Here is a 21207-nt window from a genome sequence, read left to right on the forward strand (position 1 = left end):
ACTTCGGTGCACCCCAGTGTTAGTGCCAAAAACTCGAGATGTACTGCAACATCCTCCTCCAAACTACCACAACCATGGAACTGATGTTGTAATGCACTTTCTAACCATTAAACCACTCTTCCACCCAAACCCAAATGTTATACATGTGTCTACAACATCTACAAAAATGCAACAAAAACTAATCTGACAAAAACTACAACAAAGTTATTCATCCAAACCTGCAGTATGCTTCCTATAACTGCAGTAATGAGGGAATTGGAACAGCTGTATTCTCATCACCACGGCCACGGCCACAATTAATTGTTATGCATTGTCTGTAAAAATGAAGCCTGATTGAGCAGCCCTCTCCAACTAAACTTGTGGAGATGAAGTAATGAATCACACTTAAGGGGGAGATTGCTGCTTTTGTTCGCAGGAAGATGCGAAGGGCAGGGGAGCTCTCTGAAGCAGAGAGAGAGAGAGAGGGAGAGAGGGAGAGAGGGAGAGAGGGAGAGAGGGAGAGAGAGTGCACTGTGGCAGCGCTGAGCTTCCGAGCACTGGGTGGTATTTTACTGAGGAACAAAACCATTAAGAGAGAGGAATAAATAAAAAGGCATGCCATGAGTGAAAGGAAAGTTCGGCCCATGGATGGGAAATTAAAAGGCTTCTAGCTCATCCCTGGACGGGAGCCCAGGACGACTTGTGCCAGCCAAGATAGGTCGTCTGGAAATGGTCCATAAATGCTGGATCTATTAGGATAATTTAACTCCCCGTTCGCTGGCAGTAACTCTCCCCCTTTTCTCCCAACTTTTTATCTTATAATAATACAGAATGGGTTTAAGAAATCCCTGCAGAAGGTCAGTTAAGTCAATGGAATTCTAATGTTGCCTGTTTAACATGTATTTGGTACTGCAGTAAAAATAAATGCATCGATAATTGAATCTGAATAATTTATTAACAGTTTGAGAGAGATCAGATGAAAAACGTTTTTAATAAAGATGTAGAAATATTATTCATGTTATGTTGGTGCTGTTTGCTGTTGCAGACATTGAGCAAAATATCTTTTTTTTATAGGATCGAGAATAAAAGATTGTACCATGTTGCTGTGTCAGAGGCTGTGTTAGGCTGTGCTTTGCTCTGGTTCCCTCAGCAGACTGAGGAGCTTCTCCATCTTGGCTACTTCAACTTCTGGACCCTTCGGCTGCTCCTGACCCTTCTTGCCCTACACACAGACACACACGCAAAGTGAGAGAGAGAGTAAATTGTAAATGTATTATGCTTACCAAGCACTTAAGGAGCCCAGAAACCCAGCAGGCAGGCAGTTAACCAGAGGAGAACACAACACAATCAGACATAAATTGAAATGGATGTTACGTCAATAGCAGCAGAGTGGTTATATTAATCCATTATAGTAATTTCTTTCCACCATATTGGGACATGGAGCTACTGCCTAAAGGGCACCATTGCAAAGGGCAAATCTTCCAGAGATCTTCCAGTTTGTGGTGTCTTGTTATTATTGGCATATTAAACACTGCTGTGCATAGAAAAACACACACACAGCCAATTAGGAGCTAAAGCTCAACAGTGGCTGTGTGGGAGGTCATTCTACCTCTGTTAAAAGGATATTTAACGGGCCCATCATTAGTCTTATTTACTATTGTTAACGACTTTTCTCAAACTGTAAAACTTGTACAATTTATTATTTAATGACATTTATATAATGATATTAAAGCTTACTGGATATGGCCTTTTATTACTTTCATGAACAAAGTGGTAATTTATAATGACATGTCTTCTGCTTTTGCAGAAAGGTAAGTTACTAATAATAATAAGCATGATTATCTTTTATTTTTGATACAAATACAGACCAGAGTTTCTCAGGTTGAAGAAATGTAGAGTGAGGTGAAAAAGCCTAATTCGTTCTTAAACTGCATGAAAGTCAGCTAGCACTGTAGTGAAAAGTGAACTACTGTTTATGTAAGCAGTGATTATATGTCAGTCCTGCTCATACAATGACATCCAACAAACTTCCTCAAGAAATAAAAAGGAATCAGTCTATAGTTTATAATACAGGCTGCTGGAGGGATGTCTCAGGGCCCTTCCTGTGACCTTAAACCATTTTCACTGCAGACATTGTTACTTTGTTAGAGCAAGAAAAGTACAAGTGTAACTAATAACATTAACAAGAAAGGTGCACTCAGTGGAGTGCAGATCTCTGCTGTATCGTGTGATTGAATGAATACAACCCACAATTGGCTTACCCCGACAAGCGGCAATTTATGTAGGTAATCGACTCAAAGTCTTTGTATAAGACGTGCAGTCTTGCCAGAGAAAAATGTGTATTTACTAAGTCTGCCTGAGTAGCGACATCTGAGTAGAGGCGAGGTACTCGGCAGTGTGTGTACTGGTAGTTCTGTTAGCCGATAGCCAAACACAGTGTCCAAAACACTAAAATTGAGCACAATGTTTTCTCCTACTATTATTTTTTGCGCAGAACAGCGGTTGAAAGGCGGCTCTGCAATCAGCTGTGTTACCACTAGTGGCCCCTACCAGCCTGAAAAAAGCTTCTGTGAGGTGTCAGCAGGCAGTCAATTGCATTATAAAACAATAAGAGTTTTTTTTATGAAAGTGTGAGTTATCACAACCACAAGAGATCCGTTGAGCACACAGCCATAACTGGCCCTCCGCAATATTATGCAGAATTCGAGATTAGCTGTGGAGAGACAGAGAGCTGCACACTCATTCACGGACGGAGACACGGACGCACGCAGTCATACACAAACTCACACACGCAACAGATCACATGAGCCTCCTGGCAGGGATGATAATAATAACGTTGGCTCGTAACATTTAAGTGTCTCTGTAAGGTCTGAATGGAATGTAGCCATCATTAATGTTATTAGATACACGTGGGCTTTTGCTACTATGACATCCCATAATGGCTGCTATGTAATCATTTACTGTGTGTGTAGTAATTTGCTTTAAAGAATGACAACATGAGGGATAAAACTACCAGTATGCATACTAAAATATTTTTTATATATATATTTTTGAGTGCAATGTTGACATAATGGACACTATCATCCCATAGAGGAATAAACAATACACAGCACAAATAACTGGTTGCTGCTGTGGTGACTACAAAACACGCTTTAAGTCTTAATTTGATGCCTGTGCAACTTTTACCATTAAATCAAATTCTTGTATATTCTTGTGTATGTGTTGACATCATAGTAGTACACTTTAAACACTAGTACATAATGTTATTTTTTATAGATTTAAGTATAGAAGTGTTACTGTTGGGACTGACGTGCCAACTCAGTAGAAAAAGTGAGGGTCGACACCAACTCCTCTGAAGATTGGAAAATGAATATTCATATTGTAGCTGTTTTGAAGCTTGAAATGGATACAGTGAGGGGGTTGATCCAGACAGACAGCTCCGTTCCCAAAACGACTGAGCATCAAATCTCGATGCAACATAATATCTCTGCCATGATGAATGGCTCAATGAAGCTTCCTCTATAGTGGAGAGAAAGGCTGACCCGGCACAAACCAGCACTTCTTTTTAATTAACTTCAAAAGTAATCAAAAACATAAAAAAATCCTCTTCTCCCAACATGTCAACAGGTGTTCTGATTTATTTTCTTAATTTCTTGCTGGCTTGTTTACTGCAGCAATAAAATCCTAGATTTGTTCTGTCTGTATAAAAGTAATGCATACATATAAGAACCCCCCCCGTATTGTAAGGCCCACACTGTTGTGTCGGCTCATTTTCTAGCATTCAACATGAATACAAAACGCTATGAAAGGCGTTATATTTGGGACAATTGGGATTCATAGTCAATGACAAAATATCGCACATGGTGCTTTTATATTGCCACTGCCACTTGTGATTTGTGGGCAACAAAGAATGAGACGAGAACAGATGAGATGAACACATTCATGCTGCACACAGTTGAACAGAACAGTGTGCTGTGTTGAACACAGACGGGGGCCATTTGATGTTAAGTGGTCATCTAAAAATGATGAACATTTGGAGTGTGTCCAAAGTTGACTATAATGTGCACATTCTGGTATATTATATGCATTATGTGAATTGCGTAACACTTTCAGACCAGATTAAACTAGAAAGTGCATAAACTTTCTCTTTCTCTTTAACTTTAAGACAGCAGACAGTTGTTTCAACACCAAAGACTCTCCAGGATAACACCACATATCCTCAGGCCTATACAATTCTGTGTGTACAGCATAACAACAGGCACATCTGACGCTACATCTTAGTGATTGTTGCCCTCAGACTTAAACTAGGAAATAACAGTAAGCCCTCAGAGCATTTTAGAACATACTCTAAAAAGGTACATCCTTTGGTCAATTCCTGTGCCTGACACTTAAATTCAGACTTCTAACATTTGAACTCTCATTTTGCAAGACAACAATTAATTCATTTCGAGGCGCACTACAAGACACAGAGGTCGGGTGGAATTGTTTGGTGAGAGTCAATGAGCCAAGAAGTTGGTCTGCCCCGACAGCCTTACTGAATGCCCTTTAAATAGGTGATTAAAACACACTTTGGATTGTTACAGTTTGGATTGCCAGGCCAGGACATATTACTGATGATATTTGCTGTGGGTGTTGATGCCTGATGCTTATTTGCCACACTGCGTTCAAAAATGCTCTGACCGCTGTCAGTGGTGCTTAACTATACAATTACTCCCCAATTGTATGCCTTAGGGCTACAGTCTGAGGTTGCTAATGAGGTACCACTGGATGTGTGTATATGTGTTGACATGCTGTACCCATCCAAACTGGGTTTATGTGAGTGGTTGAATGATCATTTTTTCTGCGTGTTTCACCCAGGCAATGCAGTGTATAATACACAACAATATGTTGTGAAAATAAATAATTATTAGTGTAGTCATTAGCATTTTTTCTAGTTTACATGCACCTATATGACCAACACAAAGAGGTAGAAAAGAAAAGGCTGAAGAGCTTACTCAAAATGGGCCCTGATTAAAGTGTTGTGACTCAGCGTGCCATTTTGTTTCCTCCTGTGTTTAGTAGGGCCGCTGTGATTAGTCCACAGCTCATTAACCATTGTCACTGGGTGGCAACAGAACCTTCAGTGACTCATCAATTGTGAATGGAGTAGAGTGGAAATTTTTACTCTATAGCTACAACTTGCTTTGAATTCCAAATATATTTCAGCTTTCTTTTCTTTAAGATTATTTCCCCAATTGTTAATACATGACAATTTATGTTTTGCTTCTCCTTCTAGTGATCTTTTCTAACAAGCTTATTTGATTACAAAGAATGCTTGATATCTCTATGGGTAATTGTTAACTGGCCTAAATGAGCAAGGGAGAGAGAAATACAGGCCATTAGTGACGCTGACAATGAGCAGCCGAGGAGGGGGAGAACAGTGGCCTTCATTTCATTGTTATTTGGTGAAATTAGCTCGAGGTCAGGACTCTGCAAAGATCTGATCTACTTTCACTGATGTGGAACAATAATACATGCATTCAGATCATTTACAGATAAGATTTTATATTAGGTGAAAGAACCATTTCGAATGTTATTAGCTGATTTAATGGGCGATATCAGCGGTGATCACTATCAAGTGAGATGTAATCACTAATGCAAGTGACTTTGGTTTCACACGGGACTCAAACTATGATCTTGTGAATGTTTGACCCATCCATCGCCCCTGACAACCATCCTAAATGGATTTAGATGTCTGTAACCCAGCAGATATTTTTGTATAAGGTAAATCTACTTTCCAGAACGATAACTTTAACAGGTCTTAAAAGTTGTAAAATGCAGTAATAGCCAAATCCAGAGTTATTTTCTTTCCGCCGATTATGTGAATGAGCCAGAGACCGAGGCTGGACTAAGGGCTGGGAGGCAGGGAAACACTAGTGTGCCTGTTGTATGGGCCAAATAATGCAGATGATTGCCAGAAGATCCCCGGTGTTTTCATCTGAATTCTATACTTTTTTTGCTTCATGTGTCACTGAGCAACTTCCATAGGAAGGACCGTGGCGCTGCCTCCGGCGCTGTATCCAGTCTCTTTATACATCCATCATTTTATCGCTTTACTACATCACCTCACTTCCACCTTAACTTCTTAATTATTACTGCGAATAGAGGTCAGTGCTTCTTCTTGTTTTTGTATGGATGATAGAATACATGCCTTCTGAAACAACCAGTAGGTGTAGCAGGCCCCATCTAACCTATATCTATGACTCTGATAACCGCTGATAACGCCCATTTAATTGGCTGTTACCATCCAAAGGGGGGCAAGAACACAATAGGCCATTCAAATGCAATGGTAACAATGCAGAACACATTTCTCCGTGGTGCTGAAAGTGGCAGAAGATTTGGTACTAAATATGTAATGTGGACAAGCTCCATTCGTATGTGCCAGTAGAGTCTCATTATAAAGACAAAGCAGCAAGAGAAAAACATGGAGCAGTCAAGCAGCTGCATTTGGAACGAGAGGCTTAAAATGGGTATAGTTTGGAGTAATATAGCTCAAACGATTGTATTGTGATGGAAAGTCCCGCTCTGCCAACTTGATAAGATTCTTACCTTGGGTTTCTTGCGGAGGTTAGGGGAGAGTTTGAGGCTGCTGACATAGCCTCGGTCATCGCCCACTATGATGATAGGATAGATGGGATTAAACTCAACGTGAGTCAGCTTGGTCTTCTTTTTGGCCACCACTGGCTGCTGGCAGATGGCCTCATATTTGTTGATGTTGAGGTCAAAGACATGAACCTGAAAAAGATGAGTGATTACAAAAATAAATGTATTGTTAATGACATTTTTTAACTGAGATTTCAAGAGTTTGGCATCACCACTAACTTTGACTAAAGGTTTACAGTCTGTCTGAAGATCCAGCCTGCAGAGTCAGTTAAGGCTAGATCTGATGCTGCCATTTTATATCTTGTGTTTGTGTTGTCTTTTATTTGAGAAGGAGCCTGGGGGAGCACAAGTCTCTGCAGGGATGCAGCCTGACCATCTGGTGCAAAGAAGGGTGTTCCCAGTAATTCTGCCATCAAAAGTGCCACCTGCCCATCAGATCTAAACTAATGCACCTTCAGGCACACTTAAACACCGATGGCACAGTCTTCTGGAGCGATTTGCCGTTCAGTATCTTTCCAATCCACACTTGGGCATGTGGACGTGAGCAGCCGGGGACCCAACAACCGGTCTACTGATTAGAGGACGACCCATTCTACCTCTGAGCCACAGCTGCTATGTGTTTGTCTGTGCTGGCATACGAAATCATAAGCATCATTATCCCGAAGGGACCAGATCCCAGACATTCTTCTTTCAGCCTATAAGTGCATTTAGACAATCTGTCTGCAACAAATGAGCCCACTGCAAAGCACAGCCCACTCCTTTTACCAGAAAGATGACTGTGCCCGGGCTGCTAGGGTTCACACCGTCTATGTGTACCAACACCACATAAAGCATCGCAGTGATTACAACCAATCATCATTTTCTACCAGGGTATGACTTTCTGCAACCTCCATCATTACAGCCATTATCTGCAGTGTTTTTGCTTTTGATATATGAGCACTAATGTAACATTAGTCATACCTGATTGCAGTACATTTGTATTCAAACAAGAACTGCGAGCAGTGATGCATTTTACTGTGTTGAAATGATTGCCTATAATTTATTAAATTTACATTGTAGAACATATTAATTTTAATTGATAATAAAATATAAAATTTTTACATTATTTAGGCAGTTTTTATTGCTTGAAAATCTAGCATGAGCTGATGCAGGTATTGTAACTGAAATATAAAGCAGTCCATGTGCAGAAGGTTAAGAGGAGTTGCACAGAGAGCAAATATGGATTTGGAGACCAATCATTGGAGGATAAGCCTGGACTTGTCATTATTTCATCCTGACACTTTATTTCCTCATTAGTCAGCTCAGATGGAGAGGCAGGGACAGAGAGAACCAAGAGATATTTGTTTTCATCGCACAACTCAGTGTCATTTTTACACCTCAGCTTGCCAGGCAAGTCATTATCCTTATGAACACATGTACGCACGCACATACGCACACGCGCACACACACACGTACGCCACTGTGTCTCTGACATTTTGCAGCACCGCAGCAGGTCAGATTTTTCATCATCAGAAAATACACGTCAGGGGGTGCACAGCTCATGCTGAGTCACTCAAGCTCTATCAGGCACTTGTCCCAGAAAACAACAATGTACTGCAGAGAATCTGCAATCCTGGGGTAGAATATTCTGACTAGCATCATGTACTACAACCGCACCAGTGAATGTGGAAATTCTGACAACATTCTTCAAAATGTGACAGCGACCAAAGAGCAAGTTTAGCCTTGGACTGAATGTACATGAATTATTTAGTAGATCCAGTTAACTCTGAACAGCCCTGTCCCTCAGTCCCATCCCTCAGTTTACAGATGACATTTACACTACCTCGAAATTTGGCATTATAGCAAATACTAATATAATGTATTTATAAAATCACTAGCTTACGTCAACAAAGGTTAAGCTATTTTTCCCAAGCACATGCTTAAAATCTGACTGAAATGATAGTTCAGATTTGAGTTTAGTACACTGAGGAAAGTGGACCAGGCACACTGACCTTGATCGACAATTTAATATTCTTTCCTTCCTGCTGCTTAGAAAGGAGAGGATATTGTGCTAGTAAAATGTATGCAAACCGATGGGCTTGTAATGAGTTTTTTAATAGCTGCTGAAACTGCTTTTGATCCAGTTTCAGATAATAAATTACAGGACTGAGATTTAATATGCTTTCTAGCAAAGTCATTTAATTAAATTTTTTTCTTTAGAGATGTTTACAATAAAAAAAAAATGCCGATTTTTGTGTTTAAAAATCTGGCTGTATACATTGCCATTTATTAATGTGCAACTTGTGTACTATCAAGGGACATTTAATTTATAGTTGTGAATTTGTTAAATAAATCCCATGTTTCCTCTCTTCCATTTTTAATCAAGACTGATGTTTGGTTGTGAATTAATTTCAATAATTATGGATACACTATAGTATGTATTGTGCCTATGGGGACTGAACTCTGGCGTTGGAAAGGACGGGATACACACACACAAACAGACACACACACACTATCACATAAGGTGTCTCTCAAATTGCTCAGCTCTCATTTCCTCTTCATCACTCTCACACGCCTTCACTTGGCACACTGGACAGGAAATGTGTCAGACACAACACTCTGGACTTTTATAGCATGGTGCAGGCTGGTGCAAAGACAAACAGATGGGGACAGCTTGCAGCCATACTAAGAAAATATGTGGAGATAAGCAACACGGCATCCACTGATATTACTTTTGGCAGGAATCAATAACCACTGGCAGGGCAGGAACCCGCCTTTTTCACAAGAAACTGTGTATGAAACTGTGCATTAATCTGAGGCTTAGCATATGAATATAGTTTAGTCAGCTGAGTATATATATAGAGATATGATAAGCAGAATAATGAAGTTGGTGGCAAGTGGGAGATGGTGCAGCTGCTTGTGACTTCACATGTTCTGTCAGGTAAGTGTCGAGCTAATGTTATCTGAGGTACACAGCAGATGTGTGGTGGTGATGATCAGACAAAGCATCCTATAGGCTACATATAGGTCTGAGACCGGTTGTACAGTCAGCATATATCACCTGGAGCTATGAAAATATCTTACATTCCACATGTTATTATATTTTTTGATTTGATGCATATATTGATACAGATCATTAATGAGCAGTCCCTTCCTCTAATCCTAGCTAAAGGAAATAAACTAATTCTGCGATCGCAAGACAGCGCACATTGCTTCAAATATAAAACGTAAAACACTTAAATGTACAATCAATGATTTGAAGTTCTTAATACATATTAGCAGAAATCATGCACTGTGGCTTGAACCAGAGCACTCTGAAGGCCAAAACAGGCATACAAATTATGAACTGCTAAACTTCTAAGTCAAGCTGTGGGCTGCAAAATATTTAGTTTAGGCAGACACTTACTGTTCCATCTGTTGTGACGGCAGCGAATACAGTGGAGGAGTATGGAGACCAGGCAACATCACCAACAGCGGCGTTCAGATCAAATGTGAACATTGGAGTGCTGACAAAACACACAGATACACACAGTCAGACAGGAAATCTGTAACTTTCAATTACATTGAATGAATTGCTATGTGCCCCTGAAATCCAATGTCACCCAGAATGAATTTGAACTGCTACCCATTGTATTAAATTTGTGTTTTCAATAGAATCTACAGTCATTTAAAGGTCAATCATCTGATTCTGCATTATAGATGTACAACTGTGCACTAAATTCCTATTTAGGCAATGGTATATCTGTGGTTTTCTTCCTAGAGATTCCATTGGTGGAAAACCCTCTTTAGACATAAAGTTCATCTATGATAACCCTTTACAATCTGTCCAGACACTGACGCCTCATCAGAGCCTGGGAGAGAAAATGAGTGAAGAGATGAAACAGAAGAGTCTATCACACTGTTTCCTCACATTATTAACTTGTGTAACACCACTGGAAGCAAGATGAAAAAATACATATTTCTAATAAAAAAGACAGATACAAGACTTGTATTACTGAACACAGTGTGTGTGTGTGTGTGTGTGTGTGTGTGTGTGTGTGTGTGTGTGTGTGTGTGTGTGTGTGTGTGTGTGTGTGTGTGTGTGTGTGTGTGTGAGACAGTAGGTAATAGGCAATAGGTAACACAGAAGAAGCAACTTAGATGTGTACATGAAAGCAATTTGCACTAGCAGTCTGTCGCCATTGGTGTTTGATTTACTAAAGCTGAAACTAATTACACATCCAACACCTGAGTTGGCCTTCTGGGCACATTCTGCAAGTGAAGCAGAGCTAAAAAGACCCTATTCAGTGGTAGAATATGTCCACCATCAGCAAGCTCAGAAAAATAAATCAAAATGTAGCAATGTTAAAATATGTTATCGAGGATGCATTCAAATTAGTACCCTGTGAATGTCAAATACGGCAACACATACAGCCTAAACTATATACATATGCACCTATAGCCGCCCTTTGTTTGCAATGGACACCTTCACACTGCAAAAACTGTAAATCTACGAGTCAGAGCTACTAGGATTCTAAATCTCATCCAAGTTTCTAGGCTGGGGTGAACATCTAAAGCTAACCTTTTGTGTAGGTTAACTAATTTGACACGAGCCTGTTCTATTACTACTACAGCTCATTCAGGACTGGCTAATGTCATGTGACAGTTTTACAGGATATGTTAGCCGCAGGCATCAAACAAAAGTAGCAGTTTTCAACGTAAAGCTTTCACACACTTCTAAACGGTGTGGCAAAGTTTGAAAAAGTGGGTTTGATCCAGTCAGACCCTCTCCTGGAAACGGAAATATCTCAAATCCATGGGGTGTTATGGATCATTCTTGAGAACCCTCTCTCTCATAATGGGAGGGTGATTGCTATCATTATTCAGTCAAGCTGCCTGTGCTGACAAGAAGTGGGATGCACTGTGGGTTAGTCAAATAAGCAAGGCAAATTATGCAAATGAGAACAAGGTAATAAAGACTAATATACTGTAATATAATGGAAGGTTTACAGGAACGGTGATTATATTTTCACTGAATGCACATCTGAACATTAGTAATGTTGCTAACCATTAAAATATAAATACTGTATAAAGTTGCAGTTACTATTTTGTAACTAACCACAGCATTTAAAGGATTGGTAGAAGCTTTTACTAAAAACTAAATAACATATATAAACTAAATAGAATAATTCTTATCGCTGTGTACAATGTACAGTATGTAGAGTGATACAATATCTACAGTAGCTGCAAGTTTCAGTCTTTCCCTTATCAGTTTTCTTACTTGATGGTATGGTCCCAGATCTTGACGGTCCAGTCTGAACTGCAAGAGATGAAAACCTTTGGGTGGAAGTGGTTCCACTTTACAGCATCCACCGCCATGCTGTGGGCATCATAGGTCTCCAGGAACTGGCTTGAGTAGGTTTTGGAGCACTAAAGAATAAAGACATCAAGGTAAGAATTAAGGCAAGTCTTGATTTGGGCCAAAATTGATGGTATAAACTCAGATTTATCTTAATATTTTACTATTTAACAAAGTGTCCAGTGACTGAACCCATTCATTGTCTGCTGGTGGCAGCTGCTACTGTAACCATTGTACTTTCAAGAACAACTTACTGTATTGGAACTATGTGCTTTTACCGTGCTATAAATTAATGCGAAATAGAAATATACAGCAATTATTTTCATATTTATGAACTTTTCTACTTTTTTCCCCCCAACTTGCCCTCTAAAATACCATTGGAAAGCTCACCAGTCCAGTTTTAAATGAAATTAAAGTTTCCGTGGTAACATTGTTCCAACTCATCTTAATCAAATCTTTATTGTAATCCAAACTGTTATTGTTGTTAGTGTTTTATATAGTATGCTTAGTAAAAAAAAATCTGTGGGAATACAAGAAAAAAGAGGCCTAACCAGACATCACTATGCCTTTACAAAGGTAGCTCCAGTGCCTCAGAAGACATTATAAAACTATTTACAAGCTGAGTAGAAGTCCTTGTTGCTAGTTAACAAGTAGCATATAAAAAATGATATGGACAATACTTTTAACTCCTACGAGAACTAGATAAAAATATTTCTTGAGAATGCTTTATATAAAAACAAAACTGAAGGGAAGTTTTGTTGTGACATTGCTGATTGGAGAAAGGCTAGAAGTATAATAGACTTGACAGCTTTAACCCAACAAGAGTTGGGTTGTAAGCTTCTGTGCTTCAATGTTGAATTGCCCTATAAATGTCCAGTTTGTTTGCGATTGACAGAATAGGCTTTAAAAAAGCACCAAAACAGCAGCAGTTAGATCGCAGGGATACATTAACTGGAAAGATAAAACAGCTAGACAGCTTCTGGGGACAGCTGTTGCCCTTCCAAGCACTGACAGTTTGATTGTTTCCTGCAGCCAGCTGAAATATTCTTAATCTGGCCTCTCCTGGGGTTTCTTTGCCACTAAACCTTGGCAGTCGCAGACAGAACATATTTTATCACACATACTGGGTGTTTGTCTGCCCATATGTCTGCAAGGAGGGTTAGGTTAATTAAGTGATTTCACAGGAGTAGGTCCCAATACAGGCAGCATGTATCTAAGCCACAGCCATCATAGGAAGTAGACAAATCAGTCTGCTGCTTCACTTGTGACCTCACCTTAATTGTGTTACAAAGCACAAAGCCACCAACATGCAATCAAAAGTGTGTGATTACGATTAAATAGAATAAGGTAAGATCATCATGGATTCAAGGATAATCTTTGCCTGAGATGAGCGGAAACTGCCAAAGGGTTTTCTCTGACAACACTACGAGACACGTGAGTAGACACAAATAAGTGTCTTGTATTAAATACTGTGTAAACACCATCCCCCTCCTCTCCTCGCATCTCTTCCTTGGCTCCTTCACTCGAGTCTCCCATAAGCAGGACTAAGACGCGAGATGAGGAGGTGAGGAAAGGAATCAAGGGGATATTTTAGCATATTGAAAAGCATCCTATGTGTGTTTTTGTGTGTTTTTGTGTGTGTGTGTGTGTGTATGTGTATGTGTGCTTGTGTCGTCAAGGCCAAATGTGTTCCTGGAGGCAACTTCTTTAGCAGGAACTACCACAGAATCCGTTTTGAGTCCGTCCCCCCCCCTTCCTTCTTCCCTCCAGCAAGAAGTTTAATTTTATAACGGCTGTAACATGAGCCGATTTCAATGAAGTGTGCATTAGTCAGCGAGCTGTTTTCAATTGAATGAGGACACAGTCGGAAAGCGCAAAACGATTGAGACATGTATGAGTGTCTTTCTGCTTATGGTAACAAAAACATGATGAAGAAAAGCATAGAGGAGGTTGGAGGCACACACACACACACACACACACACACACACACACACACACACACACACACACACACACACACACACACACACACACACACACACACACACACACACACACACACACACACACAATTAATGGAAACTTCCAAGCTTGTGCACCCTCTGGAGTGCAAGCCCAGCACGATATCTATAAGTGCACCACAAACAAAATGAGCTTCCGTTTTTCAGGGCAGACAGCGTCAAGCCCCAAGATTATCCTAATGTCATTTAGGGGTGGTATGGAAAGAAAACACATTTTAGGGATAAGGCTTTGCTGCACAACATCAGCAGAATTTTTTGATGAATTTTCAAAAGTAAAAAAGTTAACCAACTAACTTTGCAAAACATTTTTGCCATCGTGGTAGTGGTCATGGGGTGATGCACAAGTAAGAGACAAGTAAGAGCCTGACAGGCCCAGGTGAATTAGATTAGCTGAGGACCCTCACATGCCAGTTGCCTGGTGAGGTTGGCTATTTTTTACCATTATTTGACATGAATACTGAGCCTCCATCAGAATGTTCACCCAACTTAAAATATTATGTCTAGTGAAAGCATTTGTCTGTCCTCTTTTGTCTAGTTCCTTTCTCACTGGTCATTCACATGCACTCTGAGTTGGCTCCACTGTTGCTCCACTGCATAATTGATACACTACAATCTATTATTGCTGTTTATCTGACACTGGTTCTGGTTTGAAGTGTTTTTTAATGGGAGTTTCAACCAGGACAAATTAAAACATCAATTATTCTCAGCATAATAGTGGTAGAATACTATTAAATAGCTACACTTTGACTATGACGCTTCAAAGAGAGGAAATTAGGAGGACAGCTAATTAAGACACCTGTGTTCAATTGACTGAAACATTCTTGCATAAAATGTAAATCACCTGCTTTAACAGTGCACTATCAACATTAATACATGGTGAATGTAACAAATAGTATTGAACTGGGTCACATCTGTATCAGTACAGGGTTATCTCAAGCAAGTTTCAAGTCTCTACTGGAATTATCTTATATCCATGGCTACCTCTGTGTTTGAAAATCAATCTAAATTGTAATATAATTATTATTATAAATATTACACTGAATGAAAATAATTTAGTACAAATGGTCCCAACGTTTAAAGTGAAGTGAATGATACAGTACCTTAAAAATTCATGTTCTTTAAAAACTATTTTGCCATTTGATAGGGTCCTGTTTTTACACACATTTTTACTGTATTGTCATAAGATAAGATAAGATAAGATAAGATAATCCTTTATTAGTCCCGCAGCGGGGAAATTTGCAGGATTACAGCAGCATAGGGTAAAGTGCACACAAGAGACATAGTAAAAGAAAGACAAGATAAAAATAAAATGAAATAAAAAACAAGTATTATAAATAAACATGTATTCCTATAGATGATTGTCCTGTCATGCATTTTGTATCAGAGATTTGTCAATTATTGTTACAGTGGCCAATGTTATGTAACTTAATGTTACTGTATCACAAGTTGTGCTATGATTTCCTTTCCCCCAGACATTTGTCTAAGTGAGTCACGTCAACAACATGCTTCATGTAATTTAGAAGTGACCAATGCCATCAAGCCAAAACTAGCTCAGTAGAATCATGGAAACATACCTTGTGTATTTTCCCCTCCTCTGTGCCAACAAGGAAGAGATAGTCGATCTGTTTATGGAAGTCAAACGATGTACCACAGGCTGTGGACAAGATACATCAATACTTATATTAGATACGTACTGTTACGGACAGGCCTGATGCACCAGACTCCAATCTGATCTGATGTCAGGTTTAAAGTTTAAATCTGAAGTGTAGCACTTTGTATGAGTAATAGCAGTTAGAAATTGTATTGCAATTGCATACTTTCTTACATACATGCACAAGATGACATGCTAAGCAATGGAGATCTTACCGATGCTAGGCTGCTGTGCAACTTCTGGGCCCTCAGAGACAGCACCATTTAGTGACAGTCTGATAATGTCTGTAAAGACCAGCTCATTCTGCAAGAATGCAAACACACTGTGATGCAGTAATATATATACTGTACACACTGTGATGCAGTAAAATATATACTGTACACACATTCAACTAATAGATATAAACACACACAAATGAAAACGAACACATAGACAATTGTAAATGTGAACAATCATACAGGGACACTTATCCAGAGGGCACACAAAAAACATGTAATTAGCCTCTCAAAAGTTTCATTATATTTGAATTATGCTGATAACATGAAAAAAGAGAAAATGACCTTAGTTACAGAGAGAATAAAAATATAACACCTCAGCTAACCTTGACGAGTGTCCAGGACACAACTCGGCCATCAGATGAAACAGAATAGAAATTGTGGTTATTGTCCATGTCATCGTTCTGCCAGCGCACCTGAATAAAAAAAAAAGAATAAATCTACTGAAAACAGAAGAAAATGTTTGAAATTTTCTAACCTAACATGAAATTCTCTGTTAGGTTAGGGCATCATAAGCATTGCTGCATGCTTGGTGTTAGAGAGTTTATTAGACGGCTTACACTTCCAACTAACAGGCTTGGGATGGTCTCAAAATGGAAAAACAAATCCAAGTAAACGCAGAAATGAAGACAAAGAAATAATGCAAGAGTGGAGAGACTTCAACTAAATTCACACCCTGAACTCCCGTCACCTCTACCTTGCCCCCCCCCCTCTCACCTGCCAGACTGGGTCTGTGTGCTTGCCAGTCTTAGCTGTACTCTTATACACAGGCTCCAATCCCTCCTCCTTCAAGTTGTAGACAGCCACACAGCCGTCATAGAAGCCTACCGCCACCAGGTAGGAATGCTGCTCGTGGATGTCGAGGCACAGGACACCAGAGTCTGTTTGGTAGATGAACTCTGGGAAGGCGGAGTTCTTCATTGAGTAGTATATTAGCATGCCAAGCCCCTGCTTACTGAAGTCGTCTGGCCAGCAGAGGGAGAGAGGAGAGTGAACGGGAGGAAATGTCAGGTCAAATATCAAATATGCTTCATTAAAATAGTAACATTTAAAAATCTCATAAAATAGGTACAACTTAAATAGTCTCAGAAATGTTAACATAACTTGTCACTTATGAATTTTCATTTTTATCCTGTGTACTTACACGATCCCATTCCCACAGCAAAAAGGTCCGGATATTTCTTATTCCTGTTGATGACAGGTGTATCAATTAGTCATCTGCCCTTCTTGTAACAGCACATTGGATGAAAATCCTTGAAATGTAAACACTGATAATTGAGGTGTACAATCATGATGACCTCTTTAAAACTCTAGATAGTGGGGCAGTTGCGACTACATATTCCCCCAAAGAATAATAATAAACATCATTCTAAGTGAACGTTAACAGAGTTGTAAAGCAAACCTACCAGCAGAGGGCAGTGACAGATAGTCTTTTGGCTTTGTCATATTGAAACTTCCACAAGGGGAGAAGAGTGCCCTCCTGGTCCCTGAACTCATCAGATGCATCCTCAAAGTATTTGAAATCTGAAAGGGCATGAAAGGGGAGCAGGGAGATGGGAAGAAGAGAGAAGAGAATCTGTAGCAACTTCTGTATCAAATGGGATGTAGTTTATTATTGTGTCACTTGACGGATGTACTTGAACATACCTTGTGCTATGTCATCAAAGGTATTCTGATTGACCATTCGTTCAAAGATCTTGGACGCCTTTCCCACTTTGGTGACGTCATCATTCTGTAACAGAAACATGAAACAACTTCGATGAAAATACTGCAAAAATATACTTGGTAAATAATAGATTAGCCATTTCTCTAATTTCTCTACCTTATTAAAGGTTGTGTTCAAAAGCCATGTGTATGGTACTGTATGTATGGCAAAAGCATTATAATCAGTTGTAACTGTGCTAAGATACAAATATAAGATACATGAGCACTCTATTTACCTGTGTTTCCATCAGCATCGTTTTCTTCTTGCTTTTGTCATTATCTTTCTTTGAAGCTGCAGCTTTCTGCTTTTCTTTATTTTTTTCTTGTTTCTGCAGCTCCTCCACATACGCATCATAGATCTCCCACTAAAAAAAGAGAATAGAGTTATTACAGTCAGCCCACGTGAGCACATATATTCAATGCTCAACAGTGCGAGAAAAAGCCTGGCCTAAAAAAATATTTGAAACAAGTCAGGGGATTCAGTACCTGATTAGCAGTGGCAGCAAAGATGCTACGAGGAGGAGGTTCAGTCTGGCAGCTTCTTTCCTACAGGAAAATAAAAATGACTCCACAGAAACTCTTAAGGCACCAGGCTATGACTATTTTATCATACACACATCAATATTATGTTATTTATATCCTCCTATATTCAAACTTTCCTCTTTGAAATGTTAGATATCCAACTACTACGTAAAAGATGTGTGAGATTCTCTTTCCTACCCTCAGTGGGTTGTTGAGGGTCTGGGAGGCCCTCTCACTGAAGTTGAACTGGTTAGTAACTTTTGGCTCCTTCATGTCAGTTTTGGAGGCAACACTGTCTGGTCTGTCCTCTTCTCCCGCTTCATCCACTTCCCCTCCATCCTCTGCAGGTGTGGCCTGTGGAGAGCCAACAGGGGAAAGTGTTGTAGCTCAAGTTATACTCTTGTTCAAAATAAGTTATACTGTTCAACACAGACCAGTGCTTGGACTTTAGATCAACAACATATTTTTACCGGGGTTTCTGGTTTCTCCTCATCAAGTTCTGCTCCAGTGTCGACAGTAGCAGTCTCTGGACACATTAGAAATATTATATCATAATTTGACTGTCGACAAAAACTCTTTTCTGTGTAAACTCTGAGCATGTTTTCTATTTTATGACACATGTTGAAAGTGACACCTTGTGGCACCAATCATGTACTACACCAGAGAGGAAAACACATCACTACATGGTACAAAACACTATGCAACATAGTGTGCCGTTGTAATGGAAGAGAATAATATGTTATCCTTGAATATCTAACGAAGTGTAACTGTCATCTGTAAACACAGAATGTTTCAGTAACTACCCTTAGGGAGACCCTCCTTGGCCCTCAGTCTACGAGCCTCATCAGAGTCTTGATGCAGGAGGCTGCCCTCCAACACAAAGTGAACAGCCATTTGATCCACAACACTGGTAGGCTTGAAGGAACGTTCCTGGGACACACAATAAGCAATGATGTGAGGAATAATGAGCAGACGAACCTTTTAGTTCTGTTTGATTGTGGTTAGGTGACAAGAAACATATGTTAATGAACCACTTACATGGTATCAAACACATTTTGAAACAAAAAAAGACCCACAGAAACATTGGATGGGGAAAAAAAGAATTAGCCTTTCTCATGAAATAATCTTCAATACAACATAGTTTCTGTAATACAGGGATACATTGATAGCAAGGGAAGTAAAGTAATACCCCTGGATATAACTTTGTTACCTTGAAGCTGAAGCGGACAATATTTTGGGGAGCGTGTGGGTTGTTTGCAGTCAGGATCCTTGTGATTTCCTCTTTCAGCGCCTAATGATAACATTATAGATAAAGCAGAGGACATAGCAGCATAGGTTACACATGCCTGACTAATTTGGCCATGGTATTGATTATACATAAATGATGATGATGAATTATTCTAGTTGGGGGGGAAAAAAGGGAATTAAGCAACAGCAGCAGAGTCTGAGCCAAGTCCCTTAACTCAGCCCGTGTGTCTGTCATAAACTTGAGCAATGAAGATCTCTTACAGTGTCAGTGAGCTCCATCTGATCTGGGGGCTTAATAAGCGCTTTCCCATGAGCCCACTCGTCCCATCCATCACCAGGATCCACTCCCTCTTCCTCATCCTGTAATGTTGCATAAAATAAAGATTTATGTCTTGGTAAAAAAAAACTGTGAACTTTCATCCACTTCTTGAATTCTGTCACATGTTTGTGATTATGAAGCGCAATATAATAATAATGATAATATACATATACATATAAACATAATAATAATAATGATAATATACATATACATATAAACATAATAATAATAATAATAATAATAATAAAATAATAAATAATATACATATACATATAAACATAATAATAATAATATAATAATAATATACATATACATATACAATAAACATAATAATAATAATAATAATAATAATAATAATAATAATATACATATAAACATATATTCTAGAAAAACCTCATCACACGGATCACTGTGCTTTTTTACTAAATTGTGAATTATTGTTTATTTAACTTTTGAAACATCTTTATGTTCATAGAACTCTGGTTGTCATTGTCTTCAGTAAGGACAACATTATATTAAGATTGAAACATAAGTTGTGGGCATACTGTAGACCAGAGGTCTTCAACAGGGGGTTGATTAGACAGATTATGAAGCGCACCCACCTTTTTCTTACTTGTAGCTTTGGTTGACTTTGCACCAGGTAAAGTAACCTTCTGAGCAATTGAGCCCTGAGTGGAAAAAAAGAGAATAAATATCCTGCTAAATGGTTAGCTGCGACATTAGCATAACGGGATAGCTTGGCATTCAGCGTTACCTTTCTCAGTGATGCTGCAGCGTGATTGTTAGGCATTGCGAAGAGTCCGTTTTAATGTCTTAACCACACTTTAGCTACTGTGTGTCTCCTTGTCAAAGACACAAAGTAAATAACGTAAATAGTTCACGTTAGCTAAAAGTCACAGGACACCGCTCCTCTGAAGCTGCCTGCTGCTGTATACGGGTTGCCAAGACAACGAGCAGCCTCGGCCAGGCCTCTGGGGAAGTCATTAGTGAGGCTAAAACATGTAACATACATGTAAATACATATAAACATAATAATAATAATATAATAATAATATATAATAATATATACATATAATAATAATAATAATATACATATAAACATAATAATAATAATAATAAATAATAATAATATAATAATATACATATACATATAATAATATAATAATAATAAATAATATACATATAAACATAATTAATAATAATATAATAATAATAATAATAATAATAATATATAATATAAACATATAATAAAAATAATAATAATATAATAATAATGATAATATACATATACATATAAACATAATAATAATAATAATAATAAAATAATAATGATAATATACATATACATATAAACATAATAATAATAATATAATAATAATGATAATATACATATACATATACATATAAACATAATAATAATATAATAATAATAATATACATATAAACATAATAATAATAATAATAATAATAATAATATAATAATATACATATATAATAATAATAATAATATAATAATAATATACATATAA

At 38.5% G+C, this 21207-nt stretch overlaps 1 protein-coding gene across 1 annotated transcript; it reads right to left on the minus strand.

The window, feature by feature from the left end:
- Positions 1-1007: 1007 nt before the first annotated feature.
- Positions 1008-20569, minus strand: dnai1.2 (dynein, axonemal, intermediate chain 1, paralog 2). Its single transcript, XM_054617526.1, has 20 exons — positions 20433-20569; positions 20281-20346; positions 19621-19719; positions 19322-19402; positions 18915-19041; positions 18582-18637; positions 18310-18465; positions 18076-18135; positions 17826-17954; positions 17533-17617; positions 17292-17409; positions 17030-17073; positions 16603-16850; positions 16212-16301; positions 15826-15913; positions 15534-15613; positions 11861-12009; positions 10007-10106; positions 6568-6753; positions 1008-1201 (listed from the first exon to the last, which is right to left on the minus strand). The coding sequence occupies exons 1-20, from the start codon at positions 20466-20468 to the stop codon at positions 1100-1102; spliced, it is 2100 nt and encodes a 699-aa protein (XP_054473501.1). The 5' UTR covers positions 20469-20569; the 3' UTR covers positions 1008-1099.
- Between the last annotated feature and the right edge of the window lie 638 nt (positions 20570-21207).

This window comes from Anoplopoma fimbria, chromosome 17 (assembly GCF_027596085.1).
Source record: "Anoplopoma fimbria isolate UVic2021 breed Golden Eagle Sablefish chromosome 17, Afim_UVic_2022, whole genome shotgun sequence".
NCBI lineage: Eukaryota > Metazoa > Chordata > Actinopteri > Perciformes > Anoplopomatidae > Anoplopoma > Anoplopoma fimbria.

Bases quoted from the DNA above. Each gene is read 5' to 3' on its own strand.
- dnai1.2 (XM_054617526.1), bottom strand. From the start codon at position 20,468: ATGCCTAACAATCACGCTGCAGCATCACTGAGAAAG. The intron at 16,851-17,029 runs GTAAGTACACAG...TCTGCTGGCCAG, and splicing joins TGCTGTGGGAATGGGATCGT to ACGACTTCAGTAAGCAGGGG. The intron at 15,914-16,211 runs GTTAGCTGAGGT...GCATTCTTGCAG, and splicing joins TGTCCTGGACACTCGTCAAG to AATGAGCTGGTCTTTACAGA.